This window comes from Clarias gariepinus, unplaced genomic scaffold (assembly GCF_024256425.1).
Source record: "Clarias gariepinus isolate MV-2021 ecotype Netherlands unplaced genomic scaffold, CGAR_prim_01v2 scaffold_31, whole genome shotgun sequence".
Taxonomy (NCBI): Eukaryota; Metazoa; Chordata; class Actinopteri; order Siluriformes; family Clariidae; genus Clarias; species Clarias gariepinus.
The window spans coordinates 286,145-302,500 of NW_026520998.1; the positions used below are offsets into that span (position 1 = coordinate 286,145).

Genomic DNA, 16,356 nt, shown 5'->3' on the forward strand with positions numbered 1-16,356 from the left:
CAGGTCCTAGAAGTTACCTTTAGATGAGCTCCTCTTAAACAAACCTCAGGTATAATGGAGTAGAAAAGATAGCATACGAGTCCCATCGGTTTAAAAAAAAAAAAGCATTTCTCAGACTCCGCCCCTTGGGTGTAACCCTCATCACCTCCACACATTCCAAATAACAACATCAACAACCACCTGCTCAGTGCCACGTCACGCCAACACAAAACCAACTCCGCGCTCCAAAACTCGTTTTATGCCGTTTTTATTTTTCATATAAATTATTCTTTAAAACAGAGGGAGAAAGATGGATTGAGTGAGATCGCTTGGGTGACTATGGGATTCGCCTTTTGTGTTTGCACAGTTAATTAACCCAGAATTTGTAGCTCACCGCCTTTAGACACCGTTCACAACAGAGCGTTTGCGTGTCGTCTAGGTTTCAGTTAGAGAGCAGTCATCAGCAAGGTTAAAAAAAAAAAAAAAAAAAGTAAAATGGTCATTTCATTCCTCCTCCTCCCCCCTCCCCTCTCGTCCTCGTCTCCACAGACACCCGTCTCCTCTCGGCCGCGACTCCGATTATCGGGGGGTGGAGAGAACGCAGGAAGTTCAGCAACGTGTCATCTTGGGTGGCCGATAAATGGCACCGTCACCGCTCTTTCATCTCCGCCCCCCTCCTCCCTTAGCCCCACCCCCTTTCAGGTGTTCACATGTCATTGGCTAGCTCCTCGGTTTCCGTGGAGACGTCTCCATTTACGGCAATCTTAGTGTTCTCCTCGTAACCAGGAGGCATGAAGGCCAGCGTGTACGGGTAGATCTTATGACACTCTGTGCGGTAGGACTCGGCCGTCTCCGTGGCGTCTCCGAGGGTGCCGTTACGAAGACTCTCCAACACCTCTGTGCAGATCTACACAGGAAGAGAAAAGCATGCTGGGATTATTCAGTGTCCGTTACTAATCTCTATGTCCATTATTTTAACTTTACACGATCAAAATCATTATTAGATGAACCAGAAGACCGTCAGAACCAAAAACCGTCATTTAAACTGATGACTACAATGGGTGTGTAAGAGGGTCATGTGACCAACATCTTGCTTTTAACTCTTAGTTAATTACAATACTGTTGTTTTGAGTAATGCATGAATGAAAAGCTGCTACTAATAATAATAATAATAATAATAATAATAATTATTATTATTATTACATTTTCTACACGTTACCACATTCAGGGTTTTTTTCAAATGTGGGGCCAATAAAAATAATAATTCAGGAAATGTCAAAAGGAAAAAGGAAATGAAATAAATTGTCATTTTTAGTGAAGGTGGTGTGTGATGTGCAGTTTCTGTGCTCAGTAGTGAGTGAGTGAGTGAGTGAGTGTGTGTGTGTGTACACAGTTACAGGAAATACTGTTGTGTAAGGACTGGGGGTGTTGGAGCAATCTATGGATGATCAGTCATATACAGTGCACTCAATCACAAGACTAAACAGTGTGTGTGTGTGTGTGTGTGTGTGTGTGTGTGTGTGTGAACAACTTTGGGGATTTTGACTCTTGAGTAAACTAAACCAACCCCGAACTTCCTCTGGGGAAGAAAACAACTCCACTCCATCACCATACGCAACGGGAAATAAACCTGTGTGTTTATGAATTATGACCACGCAGTGATATTCTGTGAATTTCTGATAAAGAAAATCAACATATTTAAGGCCAAGCTGCAAACATTTGTGTCATAACTATGCACTTATAGTATGTAGCACATGTAGTGCCGATACCACGGAATTGGGTTTTAGTGCTTTATATTAATTCACTCACTTCTTTATTCTTCAGTTTAACCTCACTAGGGTTAGATTTTTACAGTCAGGGAACATTTCCTTTATTATATTATTCTTTATAACGCTCCTCACCGTACTGTGACTGAAGTCTCCTGTAAACATCACTCCGTTTTCCGCCTTCACTAGTAATTACATTACAAGACACATAAAAACTTTTATCTTTAAAACATTACTTTAACCCCGACCCCAGGTGAGAATTTAGCCACCCAGGTCAGACGATGATGCTTTTCTCTGTAACACTGTGTCGTTATTACACTACAATAAAAACAAAGCAGGTAGGGGGGGTGAAGGTGGGTGGGGCGGGGTGTGTGTGTGTTTATATTATAAAGCAACATGTAACAAGGGGACATTAGTAGCTCAGTGGTTAAGGCATTGGACTACAGTTGGGAAGATCCCAGGTTCAAATCCCACAACCACCAAGTTGCCACTGTAATGCCACCTTGAGCGCGGCCCTTAACCCTCAACTGCTCAGATGTGTAATGAGATAAAAAGAGTGAGACATAAGAGTGTCTGCCAAATGCCTAAATGTAACAAATTAAGACTGTGAAATAAATCTAACAGGATGTGACTAAAAGGAAGTGAGTCCCTGGCAGGGTTTCAGTCTGGAAGGGTTCTGTAGCTCTAGAACGTTCCTCAGAAATCTGATCTGTTAACGCAGCGCTGCAGGTGACAGGAAGTCACAGACCTTTAAGTTTTATTACCTGAATGTTTCTGTTATTAAGAGATTCATCCAGTGCTGCAGCAAGTTCCACTGCCTTCTTCTGTGTCGAGGGGTCCAAGTAGAACATTCCTCTGGCAGCTTCAAGAGCAGATAGAGACACCGAGAGAGAAACACGTCAGTGTGTGTGAGAGAGAGACAGACAGGGAGAGGGGGAGAGACAGGAAGAGAGAGTGTGAGATTTATCCACCTGCTAATCGGTGAGGGATTGAGTTGGAGTGCTTGCTGAGGAAGGCCTGGTTGAAGCTCTTGGCGTTGCTGTCACCAAACAGCCGAGAGATTTCCTGCTTGAGGACGGTGCGGACCGGATCTGCCACCTCTTTAGCCTCCGACACTATCGTCAGGACAAGAGAGCATCACATCAGAGAGCATCACAAAACACCACGAGTGGCCGATGATGGTTTTAGACTAAAGTGCTTTACCTCTTTTGAAGAAGCGCACTAGACACTGGTGAAGCCAGGGGTGATCGGGATCGATAGCGTACGCCCTCTTCACTGACTGCAGCATTAACAAGAACTTATCTGAAAAACAAACAGAAAATATAAACATCAAAATCGGTTCATTTTTCCTTTTACGGAAAGAAAATAATTCTAACAAAAAGAAGCCATGTTTTATGGCAGTGCAGTCTGTGTAGCGCAGATTTATTCCGGTCTATTCCACATTTACCAAAAAAGAGGAAAAGAGGAGCACATTTCCAAACCAGGTGTTCAACGTATAATCTTCTGATCTAAATTCAAACTGATCTAAAGACTATGAACAGCCATTCATCTTCCAATAAAACACACACACGCCAAAACCCTTTTGGAATAATGGAGTGTAATAAGACAATTCCTGTAGAAATTGCGAAGTAAAGACTCACAAAACACCGGCTTTCCTTAGCTGTCCTGAGACAGAAAACATTTCAGAAAACATTTCATTTGGATGCCATGGGGGTTCCTGGGCGATGAGGGGTTCCTGGGCGATGAGGGGTTCCTGGGCGATGAGGGGTTCCTGGGCGATGAGGGGTTCCTGGGCGATGAGGGGTTCCTGGGCGATTCACCCATCCTGGGTCTGTGGGGGTGTGTGGGAGGGGAGGGGGCGTGGTCTGGCTGGGCTCTCTCACGTGCACAGAACATAATATGAGCTCCTCCTGCGAGTTGAAGCAGAAAGTGATCGTGCCGATATCTCGGGAACTTATTTCTAGTGTGTTCATTTTAGATTGTTTGAGAGAAGAGACTTTAACTTCGCAGGATTTCAAACTTTCATTCCATGTGTGTATTTGGGTCAGGATGGGAATTTATCCACAGCTGTTTTATAAACACTTTAGAGTGAGAAATAAACTGTTCTATGAGAAAATCCATTTGGTGTCAGAACTCAAACACACACTCATCATACCCCGTGGGCTGGACTAACCGTCTCCATACTGATCTGGAGCACTCAGGAGAAATGGGTGATCAATGTAAAGTTTTTGCAGTAATAAGAGTAGAGACGCCCCGCAGGCACGAGCAGTCAGTGTAGCAGTAAGTGGATGAAAGAATGAATGAATGCGTTAGGAAACGAGTGAATGAAAGAATAATTGCCGATTAAGTCAAATGTGTGTGTGAGACGAGTAAGCAGCCTTATAAAGACATGCAGAGTAGAGGAAGAGAGTGTAGGACCAAAAAAGTTAATTTACAAGCCTGCATACCTAAAAGGTTCAAACTAGGGTTAATAAGAGAAACTGCGTCTGAACTGCAGCTTGATGTTGGATTTGTGGTTTAAACGAAGGTCTAAACAAATTAACTAAATCTAATGTAATATAGTAAAAGTTCTGTTTTATCTACAACCTGTTTCCTTAAATAATAAACTGCTTTAGTAAAGACGTTTCCTCGACCTTTTCTGAAGTAGATCTCAAAGGCCAGAAGGTGAGTTTCGATCTTGTTCTTCACCAAAGTCTTTAAAGGAATCAGGAACTTCACAGCCTCGTCTAATGGGTTTTCCACCTGGATAAGGAAAGCAAAAGCAGAAGAAAAATGTATATTCAGCTTATTAAAAAATAAATTTTTCCCAGTGCGAGTTCCTCTTTGGTTTTTACAGGCAGTACTTTAACCACAACACTAACCTTAGCCAGCTTCTCTGGTATTAGTTCCTCTTTGGGGCCTCCGATCTCCTCATCATCATCCTCTTTTTTCTTCTTCTGGTTCTTCAGTTGCTTCTCTTTCTCAGCATTCTTCTTCTCTTCCTCTAGCTGAGCCTTCTTCTGCGCTCGCCGCTGCTTATTCCGCAGCTTTTTCAGCTCTTTGTCCGAAAGGTTTCCTGTGAGGAGACAGACAGACAGACAGACAGACAGACAGACAGCTCAGTACTGATACCCTAAACTGTGTGTTACACTAAGAGACTCAGATTAATGTCTGCCGGAATGTGAGCGTTACAACCTTAAGCTCCTCGCCATCATTTCAGACTGGTGTGTTCTGGGTGTGTTTAAAGACTCTGTGTGTGTGTGTGTGTGTGTGTGTGTGTGTGTGTGTGTGGTGTTACCGGTGTCAGCCTGGAGCTCCTTGCTGTCGTCGGTTAGAGGGTTATCATGCAGGTTGAGGTAGATTTGGATGGCGGTGCTTGCAGCTTTGTAGTAGAAGGGGTGCATGCGCAGGACGTCCTCCAGCTTTAACAGGTCCACATACGAGCGAAGCGTCATCTTCCGCATGCAGTACGTATGGAAGTCAAACTGATCGTCCGTTATCTCCACAAAGTGCTACAACAGGAAACAAAGGCAATATTAATGTGATGAGTAAAGTTATAACAGCAGATATTACGCTGGACTACGCTATGGACGGCATTAGAAAAGAAAATTCCTAAAAACTGTGGTCTATTTTGAGGGTTTCTCCAAAAGCAATTGTAAAATTGTGTTTAAAACAAACACACAAAACATATTTTATCTACTGCACATGATGAGTAAGGCTATAACATGAAGACCATGAATAAGCTAGCGTGCAGTTGTCAGTGTGTTCTCACACAGACTTACTCTGAGTTTACTGGACAATCTTAGAAATATGGAGACACCATTAATTTAACTTTAATATTTACTCATATGTTTTATGCAAATTTGTAATGGCAGTTAAAAACTAAATCCAAATGAAAACCCATGCTACCCATCTCGTTTTTTAGCCTCTTTGATTACATGGAACTCATAATGCTTACATAATTCTAATAAAAAGGACTAAGGTCAGTTTTAGGAGAAGAGGAAGCCGTGTCTGACTTTTCCATTGGAAATAAAAGTCGTCTCACAGACAACGGAGGCTCAAAATATCATAAACATTAATTAAATAAGTTTAAATTAGTTAGTTTCCAATAGCAGCGACCAGTGAATTACATTTTATGGAAGCATGAAAACGGCTGGATAGTTAAAACAGGCTTGACTAGTAACACACTGGTATTTACTGGTGTTAACACACTGGTATTTACTGGTATTAATAAGACACTGGTCCTGAATGAGTGAACAAACACAGGAACGCACCCTCTCGATCTCGTGGCATTTTTTGAGCGCGTCTCCGTATTTTTTCATAGATTTATACGCCAGCGCACACTCCGTCTGAAACCACATACACTGCATCTCGTTCAGGTTCTCCACCGCTGACGCCCCCTCCTGGAGAATAAGAGGAGGTAAAAAAAAAGGGGGGGACACACAAAATGTTACATTGTCAAATACAGTTTCGTGCATACAAAGTTTTGAACAGATTTTGGGCGTGTTTGGCCTCTGTACACCACCACAATGTGTAAGTGAAGTCAAGACTCTCAGCTTTAAGGGGGTTTAACATAAGTGTGGCGATAACCATTCAGGAATTAAATCTGTTTTCATACACACAAATTTGGAGGGTTCATAAATGATGGAACAAACGACCATAATTACAAACATTAGTTTTGTCCTGATGAAAATCCCGTGCAGTCAGAGTGGAGCGGACCGTACGTATACACAGGACTTCTTACCCGTGTGAACTTCGAGCACATCTCCTCTGCTTCTTTGATCAGGCCTGCTTTCAGTAAGTACTTGGCACATTTGGAGTTGATGAAGCGGTCGGCGGTGTCCAGAGCCTGAGCTTCGTCCATCCAGCGAGCTGCTTCCCGGATGTTCCCAGCATGCTGAGGGTGAGAGGCCACATGTTAGAGGTCTGGGAACACGAGGATGCTTTGACACTTTAGACTCGTAAATGAGAAATTTCTATACACAAACACATGACAAATTATTTCCAGGTCATTTTTATTCCATTAAATTTCATTAATTCTTCTTCATTTTCTTGGTCAGATTAAACTCTACCAAAAATATATTTACAATCGGACAAAACCAAACCGTGAGATTTTTCTCAAAATTGATTAAATCACTATTAATACAGGAAGTGTGCATGTGCAAACCTTATATATTTTGGCTTTGATGAGGAAGAGCTCAATAAGCGTTGGCGTGCTCTCTATTGCGGCGTTGATGTACTCTAGCGCCAGCGTCTGCTGCCCGATCTGATCGTAGTGCTGTGCCAGGAAGTACTGCACCCAGAGTAACGTAGTGGGCGGTTCCTCCTTACCGTCATCTGAATGACAACAAATTACCCAATCAGAGACCACCAACCACACACCCCAGCCAATAGGGAAACAGAGTCGATAAGCTGTAACAGTATGGGAGTTTTAGGATGCGCGTCACTTACCGTTTTGATTGAACATTCGGCAGCTATTTAAAGACGTTTCAAAACCTACTACTAACTCTTCAATTATTGCCACCTGCAAATAAACACAACAAAACACTTCAGAGTCTGTACTCAGTAACTCCTCCCACTTTAGTATCAGTTTCTCTGCTGAAGGTTCAACACAGGCCTGAATTTAGGCAGCTGTGTGTAAGACTGTAGGTAAGTCTACTCCACATAACATCCGTCTGGGATCAGTAAAATAACAACTCTATAAAATCAAAACTTGTCTATATCCAACAACACTCGACTGTGCATCACACAAGTGTAAAATTTTTAGCAAACTATTTTTTTTCCACATTTTTGTCTCTTTATTCGCACTTTGTTTTGCCATTTTTTTGTCAGTCAAAAGAAAACATTCAAAGCAGCAATAAACAAGCAAGAAAAAGATCCAGTGCTTTAAAAAAATAGAAAAGGCAGTGACACTTGTTCATACAGGTTCTCTAAATGAATTAGATGATTAGAAGTGTTACTCAAAGTGCTCAGTTCAGCCTCGCTCACTGGCCCACAGCCGAATTTACCCTGAGGGCAATTTAAACTGTCCACACAAACCACTGACAGATCTGACATTAATATTCACACCCTGACAGGAGGTATGATTTGCTCCTTCCTCTCCTGCTGGTTTCCTTTAGGTTTAGTGTTTGTATAGCTGCCATGTTGTTTATTATATAAGGGGAGTTCAAGTCAAACCGGAACTCAAACCGGGTGAATAAAAAAAAAATATATATATATACACACACATTTACAGAACAGTGATCAGTAAAAACTTTCAGGAGTTCCTGGGAGGCCAACATTTGAGATGTGAATCAGACAGACAGTCCGATCATGACTCTGGTGTACTGAGACTCTCAGGAGTGAATTCTGTTATTCTGTACAATCTAAAGTCCCAGTTTTACTCGAATATAACATGTAGATTTTTGTTGTTGTTTCGTATAGTAATGAGAATAATAATAATAATTATTATTATTATTATTATTATTATTATTATTATTATTATTATTTGGGCTTCATTAATTTGTCATAACTAATTTATTGGGACTATGCTGCAAAAAGCAATAGCTGGAATTATAGATAATTTTCATGCTATTTTATTTAATTTATTTTTACATTAACTAGTTAATTACACTTAATTAGTTTCCCTGCCATACACGGTTACATTACAGTTTAAGATCTAAATTAGTACACATGCCTGACGTGAACAGATTTGGGAGTTGTGACTCCTCGACATTCTCTGCACCTTCAGCTCTTTGAATGTTTCTCATGTTACGCAGGATAAGGGCATCGATCACATGGCGGAGTTAAAACACACGACCGTTTCCTCACCTTGTCTTTATCTTGGTACAGGGGTTTGAGTGTTGTGAAGACCGGAGGGCAGCCTTTACTAAAGTTCATTCTTAAATACTTATCCAGACACTCCCGAAACTTCTCACCTACACGAGGAAACACAGGGTTTAAACACACACACACACACACACACACACACACACACACACACACACACACACGTTGTTCAGCTGGCGTTACTTACCAGACAGGAAGTTGAGCGGTAGCCTGCGAGGCACCAAACCTTTCGGGAACTTCACCCAGGCCTCCTCATAGATCTTCTGCTTCTCTTCTGTAGTGGCTGTAACACACACACACACACACAGAGGTAACTGAGACACAGGTTGTATGTTGACAGATGTCACCACGCCGCCGGTTCATCACATGACGTACCAGGTTTAAGAGCTCTCTCCAGGCCGTGGTAATAAGACCAGTTCTCAGGATTTCTCTCCTGTAGTCGTCTGTACACGTCAGCTGCCTCCTCAGAGCGGCCCAGGCTCAGCAGCAGCTCCCCTACACACACACACACACACACACACACACAAATTCTCAATTTTATACTAAGCAGCATTTTAGTAAGCAGTCGAGGTCGGTACCAAAAACAACATGAATAAATTCCTAAAGACTGAAAAATGCAATAAAATTTATATTCTCTGTTTTTATTTTCTCTTTGGAATCCTGATCTCTAGTTCTCCACTTCTCAGTATTTCAACAAGTCTGGATTATTAACACTGCTCCCTCAAGAGGTCACTCTAACACACACACACACACACACACACACACACACAGGGCCAAACCACAGCTTCATTACGGCAAACAGGAAGACCAGAGACTGGAGACACAGACTAAATCAGTATGTGTGTGTGTGTGTGTGTGTGTGTGTGTGTGTGTGTGTGTGTGTGTGTGTGGGTGTGTATACCTCTGGTCTCCTCCACAGCCAGCTTGTCACAGATCTGTTTCTCGTAGGTAATGAGGTGCTCCAGGGCCTCTTTAAGGAGTCCAGCCTCCCGCAGCACCTGGTTCTGATACAGCAGCAGCTCACTGTACTCATAATCCACTTTATCTGGAGACGTCTGCTTAGGGTCCAACACACGGGACACGAGACAGGGAGGGAGAGACAGAGACAATGTTAACACAGTCTGTCCTTTAATTCATTCCACTCCATACAATCTTAAATAATTATTTTTTTGATTGTGTAACGCTGCGACAAGGACAATTGTTTAAAGCGCTGTACAAATAAAATGGAACTGAATTGAATTGTCTGCAGTAACACTACTCAGTAACGCACACTTACGTTCAGAAGGGAGGAAGATGGAGAGGAAAAAAAAACCCTAGCTAACCCGCTAATAATGCTAGCTAACCCGGTAAGGGTGTGTTTGAGTAATGATGGATGTTACGTTCACAAAAACACATAAAATACCACAAACATTATAATTCAAGAGTTATTTTCCGATATAAACCTTTACACTTCCTTTTCGACTAATATAATAAAAATTGTGCAAATAAATAAAACACTGATTTTTGAGTACTAGTGCAGCTCAGCGAGTTGCCTCACAGCTTCCTGTAAAAACAGAGGTGCATGCTGGGACAAAGTCAGGAAGTGGGAGTGTCTGAGAGAGAGCTGTGCTGCGAGGAAACTCGACAAAGAGGCGTCCAGGGGACAGAGTGGACGAGGCAGAGACGTCCAGGGGACGGAGTGGACGAGGCAGAGACGTCCAGGGGACGGAGTGGACGAGGCAGAGACGTCCAGGGGACGGAGTGGACGAGGCAGAGACGTCCAGGGGACGGAGTGGACGAGGCAGAGACGTCCAGGGGACGGAGTGGACGAGGCAGAGACGTCCAGGGGACGGAGTGGACGAGGCAGAGACGTCCAGGGGACAGAGTGGACGAGGCAGAGACGTCCAGGGGACGGAGTGGACGAGGCAGAGACGTCCAGGGGACGGAGTGGACGAGGCAGAGACGTCCAGGGGACGGAGTGGACGAGGCAGAGACGTCCAGGGGACGGAGTGGACGAGGCAGAGACGTCCAGGGGACAGAGTGGACGAGGCAGAGACGTCCAGGGGACGGAGTGGACGAGGCAGAGACGTCCAGGGGACGGAGTGGACGAGGCAGAGACGTCCAGGGGACGGAGTGGACGAGGCAGAGACGTCCAGGGGACAGAGTGGACGAGACGTCCCCTAGCTCAGTCCTGACCGTCATCAGTAACACTGAGGCCCTTATTAAACCTCATCAGTGTTCAGATTGTTAATAATCTAATAAACACCACCCCAAGAACAAAAGCTCCGCAGCTGTATCACTCATTTCACCTCCCTCTCTGTGTGTGTGTGTGTGTGTGTGTGTGTGTGTGTGTGTGTGTGTGTGCGTGTGTGTGTTACCTGCTGTGTTTTCCGAAACTCTTCAATAATCTTAGCAGCCATCTCGTAATCCTCCAGTAGGTGGTATGCAATGGCGTAACCGATCCATGATGCCCGCTGGGCCGGTCGTAACTGCAGCAGCTGGTACCGGGTCTCCTACACACACACACACACACACATTGCTGTTACAAGTCGAGGCCAGGCAGTCCATCTCCGATACACGAACACACATTACTTTACAATCGTGGTTCCAAACGGGTGCCAAGAGTTTAGTGAATCCAGCACACTGTAACATCACAGATCATACGGACTGGAGATTATTTCTGGAGCTTAAACACAGAACGAGGATACACGCTCAACTTTACAATATTGGAGTGGATTTTGTGTTGTCCGGTCTCAGAGTTGCGTCCTTACACACACACACACACACACACACACACACACACACACACACACGGCTCACCAGGTTGTAAACATGCGGTTATGTGGGCGACTCCTACCTTCCTGACAGTCTGGTGTCGCGCTCATTCGATCTCCTGTTAAGTGTCATGGAGCCGTTAATGTTTTCATAACTTCACCACACACACACACAGCCGCACACAGCCGCACACAGCCGCACACAGCCGCACACAGCCGCACACAGCCGCACACAGCCGCACACAGCCGCACACAGCCGCACACAGCCGCACACAGCCGCACACACACGCTTACTTTCCTCTCGTTCTGGTGTTTGATGTGAACTTGAGGTTAAGGTTCTGCTTTGTTTCTGTAGGATTATAAACACACTAACAGGGGTACAGGTGTGAAGTGAGCTTCAGTGTGAAGGGAACAGGACTAGATAAAGTCTTGTCTTGGATCAGGTCTAACTTCTGTCCTATTGATTTAAAGTCATGTGACGGTCGATGCTGTAAGTGAATCTGAAAACATTTCATTTTTATGACGCAGATTGGCTGTAGTGTGTGAATGAGTGTGTGTGTGTGTGTGTGTGTGTGTGTGTGTGTGTGTGCGCCCTGTGATGAATTGCCCGTCTTGTGCCCCATTTCCCCTGGGATAGGCTCCGCCCCCAACCCTGAATACAGAATAAAGTGCTACAGATGATGAGTGAATGTGATTTTTTTGCTAGTTCATGACATCTTCAATAGTTTAATATACTAATACAAGTCTCTCTCTCTCTCTCTCTCTCACACACACACACACACACACACACACACCTACCCTGTAGCCCTCTAGGTCCCTCATTTGGATCTGCAGTAAGGAGAGGTCCCTCAGGATCTGCAGGTTGTCTTTGTCCCATTTCAGAGCGTTCCTGTAGCACTTTATGGCCTCGTCGTATTTCTTATCAGAGCGCTGGAGCAAACCGTACACATGCCAGCCTGGGGGGGGGGGCGGGGTTAAGGAGGAATAAACACTGTACAACACACACACACACACCAACTACACCCTGCACACACACACACACACACACACACACGGGTCTATTTTTAGCTGCACTAAAATTATAAACACTTAGCAGCAACTTCTCAGCCTGTACACAGAGGACGGACATAATGAAAGTGTGTGTGTGTGTGTGTGTGTGTGTGTGTGTGTGTGTATCAACATATCAGCTAGTGGAGTCAGTCCAGGCTGCAGTTGGGCTTAAGGCAGGATTTCTGGGCCGGGTCCGTCCTTCTAAACAGCAGCAGCATCCATGTTAGTCTTCTCTCTCTCTCTCTCTTTCTCTCTCTCACACACACACACACACGCAGACGCGCACGCAGACGCACGCAGACACACACGCACGCAGACACGCACACAGACACGCACACGCACACGCACGCAGACACGCACACGCGCGCAGACACGCACACGCAGACACGCAGACACGCAGACACGCAGACACGCAGACACGCAGACACGCAGACACACACACGCAGACACACACACGCAGACACACACACGCAGACACACACACGCAGACACACACACGCAGACACACACACGCAGACACACACACGCAGACACACACACGCAGACACACACACGCAGACACACACACGCAGACACACACACGCAGACACACACACGCAGACACACACACGCAGACACACACGCAGACACACACGCAGACACACACGCAGACACACACGCACACACACACGCACACACACACGCACACACACAGACACAGACACACACAGACACACACAGACACACACAGACACACACAGACACACACACTTTAACTGTCTGTTGTACCAGGACGATGATGCACCTCTGTGTGTGTGTGTGTGTGTGTGTGTTAAGGATACAGACGTGACTCTTGAGGTCGTTCCTCAGCCCCCGGCGGACGAGTTCGTACGCCTCCTCTTTCTTCCCCAGACAGTTGAGTGTTAACCCCTTCATCGCCAGCGTCTCTGTACAAACAGTCACACGTGAGAACTTGACACGTTGTACATTTCACACTACAGCGCGTCATTGTGTGGTGCTGAGTTCAAATCCTGGAGCTGCCACAGAGGCGGTGTGAGGGCGTGGTCACTCAGCTGAACCAGGCCTCAGGCACTTTAACTAAAAGTCTCTTCCACATGTAGGGAGGATTAAGACCCTCCTGTGGCACCACCGTAACAATACACTCACACTGACAGGGACACACACACACACACACACACACACACACACACACACACACACACACACACACACACATCCGGGCCTCATCACTGTTCATCATCAGTTCTCTAGTTATTATTTAGTGCCTTATCTCATTATTTTCTGCATGTGGTCAGTTTCCATTTACTGATCAAAGTATAATATTAAAGAAAAACATAACTCTGGTTTCTCTTGTGATACGCGGCGTCTCACTAATGGTGTACTGAAGAATTAGGGAGAAAACAGGAAGTAGAGATCACTGTGGTCAGTGCACACGGCTCGCTTAATCTGATAATGAGTGGATTATTGTGTGTGATTACAGGAGGGGACACCACAAACACACACAAACAGCCTGGTTATTGTTAGGAGGAGAACAGTGTGTGTGTGTGTGTGTGTGTGTTTGTGTGTGTGTGTGTGTGTTTGTGTGTGTGTGTGAGTGAGTGAGTGAGTGAGAGAGAGAGAAAGAGACTGCCTTACCTCCATGCTCAGAAAACTTGGGGTTGGACAAAATCTGCTTGCAGAACTTCAGCCCATTTCTGTACTGCTTGTGCTCATAGCATCTCTACAACAAACAAAATAAAGCAGTTATAACAACAAAAACAACAACAAACCAACGATAAACCTTTGTACATTTCTGCTCTTAAACTTCAGAGAAAGCTGCTTGAGCTGAAACCCGAGTGTCACATTATACACTGAGTTAATGTTAACACGTTAATAGTTCTGAACCATGGGCTGCACTGTACTGCCTGAGTCTGATGATCACCTGATCCACACACTCGCCCTCCTGTGCCTCGCCCGCCGCAATTTGTGATTCTGTCAGAACATTACATGCTATCTTTATCCCAAGACAACTTAATATCAAGGGGGAGAATGACCTGAGTGAGACAGAGATACGAGCTGTAAGGTCACAGACACGCCCACTGATGATGTTGGTCTTAAACTATTCACACACTGGCGGGCAGAACAGCGTCCTGGGGGGTAGTTACGACAATTAGTCTGTTTAAAAACGTAAACGTATATGGAATCAGGACATTAATAAAATCACGATACTTTACACAATCACGACACAGAATCAGCAGCGTGTCCTGATAATACGGTGCAAGTTCTTTCGGCTGCTCCAGTCGAGGGGTCGCCACAGCGGACCATCCGATCCACACATAAGCTTGGCACAGATTTTACACCGGACGTCCCGTCCCCCCCAGGGTTTGGTGAACACAGGCTGATTATCAGCACAACAGCAGGCTAAGACAAGTGTTCTCAGAACATTAAAGCTAGGCTAAGCTACGAAATTCGGCCAATTAACCCACCCTGCATGTGTTTGGACTATGGGAGGAAACCGGAGTAACCTGGGGGGAAAACCAAGCATGGACCCGAGGTGGGAACCGAACCTGGACCCTGAAGGTGCGAGGCCACAGTGCTAACCCCTACACCACTGTTAATGAGTTAATGCTCTTCCTACAGCCTGAAACCTGAACTGGATGAGCGAGTTCACCAGCGTGAGACAGGCGGATGTTGCACTTGATGAAGTCGATCTGTGCGGCTGTTTAACAATTCAATATATATATATATATATATATATATATATATTTTACTCTGTCGACTGTTCAAACTACTTCAGTGCTCCAAGTGTGTTTCTTAAATAAGATTGAAATGAAGGTCAGTTCGTATATTTACTCGTACAGAAATCCAGACACCAGCTAAGAGTCCGTAGAAACGAGTAATTCCCCGTCAGAGTGTGTGGAGTACGATATCTCTAAACCACCTTCAAGCTGAAAGTCAAAGCAAAGAAACTTAATATTTAACTCTGAATGTCAGTGATGCGTTAGCCTGCATGTTGGTTAATGCCAAATGATCATAATTTACGTTTGAGCAACATTACATGAGGTTTTAATCACGGATTTTTAGTATCAAGACGCCACTGTTTAATACAGGACATAACGCAGCCTCTTATGTTCAGTACTTCACACACAGGCTTACAAATTCAGCGTTAAGGCGCCTCAGTGTGTGTTTTTAAGAGGCACGCTGCTGTTGTACCATTAGAGGAAGCCTCATGTTTAACACTACAGCATCAGCCCCTGGTGTATGACCTTAAAGGCACGTCTCAGAACGAGAGTGTTCACAACAGAACACAACAGATCCGGAGTAACTGAGCTAAAAAAAAAAAAACTAAATGCTACTACAACCATGTAGGACTTGTTTACATTTTCAATAAAAGAAAACTTTGATTAAAAAAATTATTCCCACCCTGAAGTGACTGTACAGAATAAAGAGGATAAAGTCAAAATAATATGCCATAAATGGGTATTTAATGTACAGGCTTACTACCTGGAGAAATAGTGTGTATTTTAACACAACCTGGAGATGTGATGAATATTAATGTCTTAAAGGATGTACAGTCTGATATCAGGGTTTGTTTTTAAATGTGTGAATCTCTCACTGTGACAGAATCTGGCTCTTTAGCAAATGTAAGTTTTAGTGAAAAACTGGAAAAAGAACCCTAGGTCTTTATGGAGAAGACCTGAGACACAACAGCCTGAGGACAAGCTGTGTCCTCTGTTCATGTGAAAAACCTCTCACACACACACACGTGAGCCGTAGAGCCACAACTTATGCATAACATAGCTTGAAAGCTAAACATGCAACACGTTTCATTAAAGATAAATCACTAGACAAATTTCGGACAAAAATAAAGAAGAATGTTTTCCAACATTTAGACAAACTGTAGTGCAGCAGAATCTGAGGTAACTCACTCCCTCACACACACTCACACTCACTCCCTCTCCCTCACTCCCTCTCCCTCACTCCCTCTCACTCACTCCCTCACACACACTCACACTCCCCTC

At 44.5% G+C, this 16,356-nt stretch overlaps 1 protein-coding gene across 2 annotated transcripts in view; it reads right to left on the minus strand.

Moving 5' to 3' along the window:
• Window positions 1–231: 231 nt before the first annotated feature.
• The window catches only part of naa15b (N-alpha-acetyltransferase 15, NatA auxiliary subunit b), a 17,346-nt gene continuing 1,221 nt past the window's right edge, over window positions 232–16,356 (minus strand). The window contains exons 2-20 of one of the 2 annotated variants that reach the window (XM_053490755.1): window positions 13,991–14,075; window positions 13,177–13,281; window positions 12,104–12,261; window positions 10,910–11,044; window positions 9,454–9,607; window positions 8,928–9,047; window positions 8,740–8,835; window positions 8,535–8,641; window positions 7,176–7,248; window positions 6,892–7,061; window positions 6,469–6,621; window positions 5,999–6,127; window positions 5,023–5,236; window positions 4,607–4,800; window positions 4,379–4,487; window positions 2,949–3,047; window positions 2,717–2,860; window positions 2,510–2,607; window positions 232–886 (exon numbers count right to left, since the gene is read on the minus strand). In XM_053490755.1, the coding sequence (XP_053346730.1) occupies window positions 686–886; window positions 2,510–2,607; window positions 2,717–2,860; window positions 2,949–3,047; window positions 4,379–4,487; window positions 4,607–4,800; window positions 5,023–5,236; window positions 5,999–6,127; window positions 6,469–6,621; window positions 6,892–7,061; window positions 7,176–7,248; window positions 8,535–8,641; window positions 8,740–8,835; window positions 8,928–9,047; window positions 9,454–9,607; window positions 10,910–11,044; window positions 12,104–12,261; window positions 13,177–13,281; window positions 13,991–14,075 (2,544 nt within the window). In that variant the 3' untranslated portion in view covers window positions 232–685. Of the gene's footprint in view, window positions 887–2,509; window positions 2,608–2,716; window positions 2,861–2,948; window positions 3,048–4,378; window positions 4,488–4,606; window positions 4,801–5,022; window positions 5,237–5,998; window positions 6,128–6,468; window positions 6,622–6,891; window positions 7,062–7,175; window positions 7,249–8,534; window positions 8,642–8,739; window positions 8,836–8,927; window positions 9,048–9,453; window positions 9,611–10,909; window positions 11,045–12,103; window positions 12,262–13,176; window positions 13,282–13,990; window positions 14,076–16,356 lie in introns of both variants that reach the window. The other variant, XM_053490754.1, reaches the window with a different exon arrangement.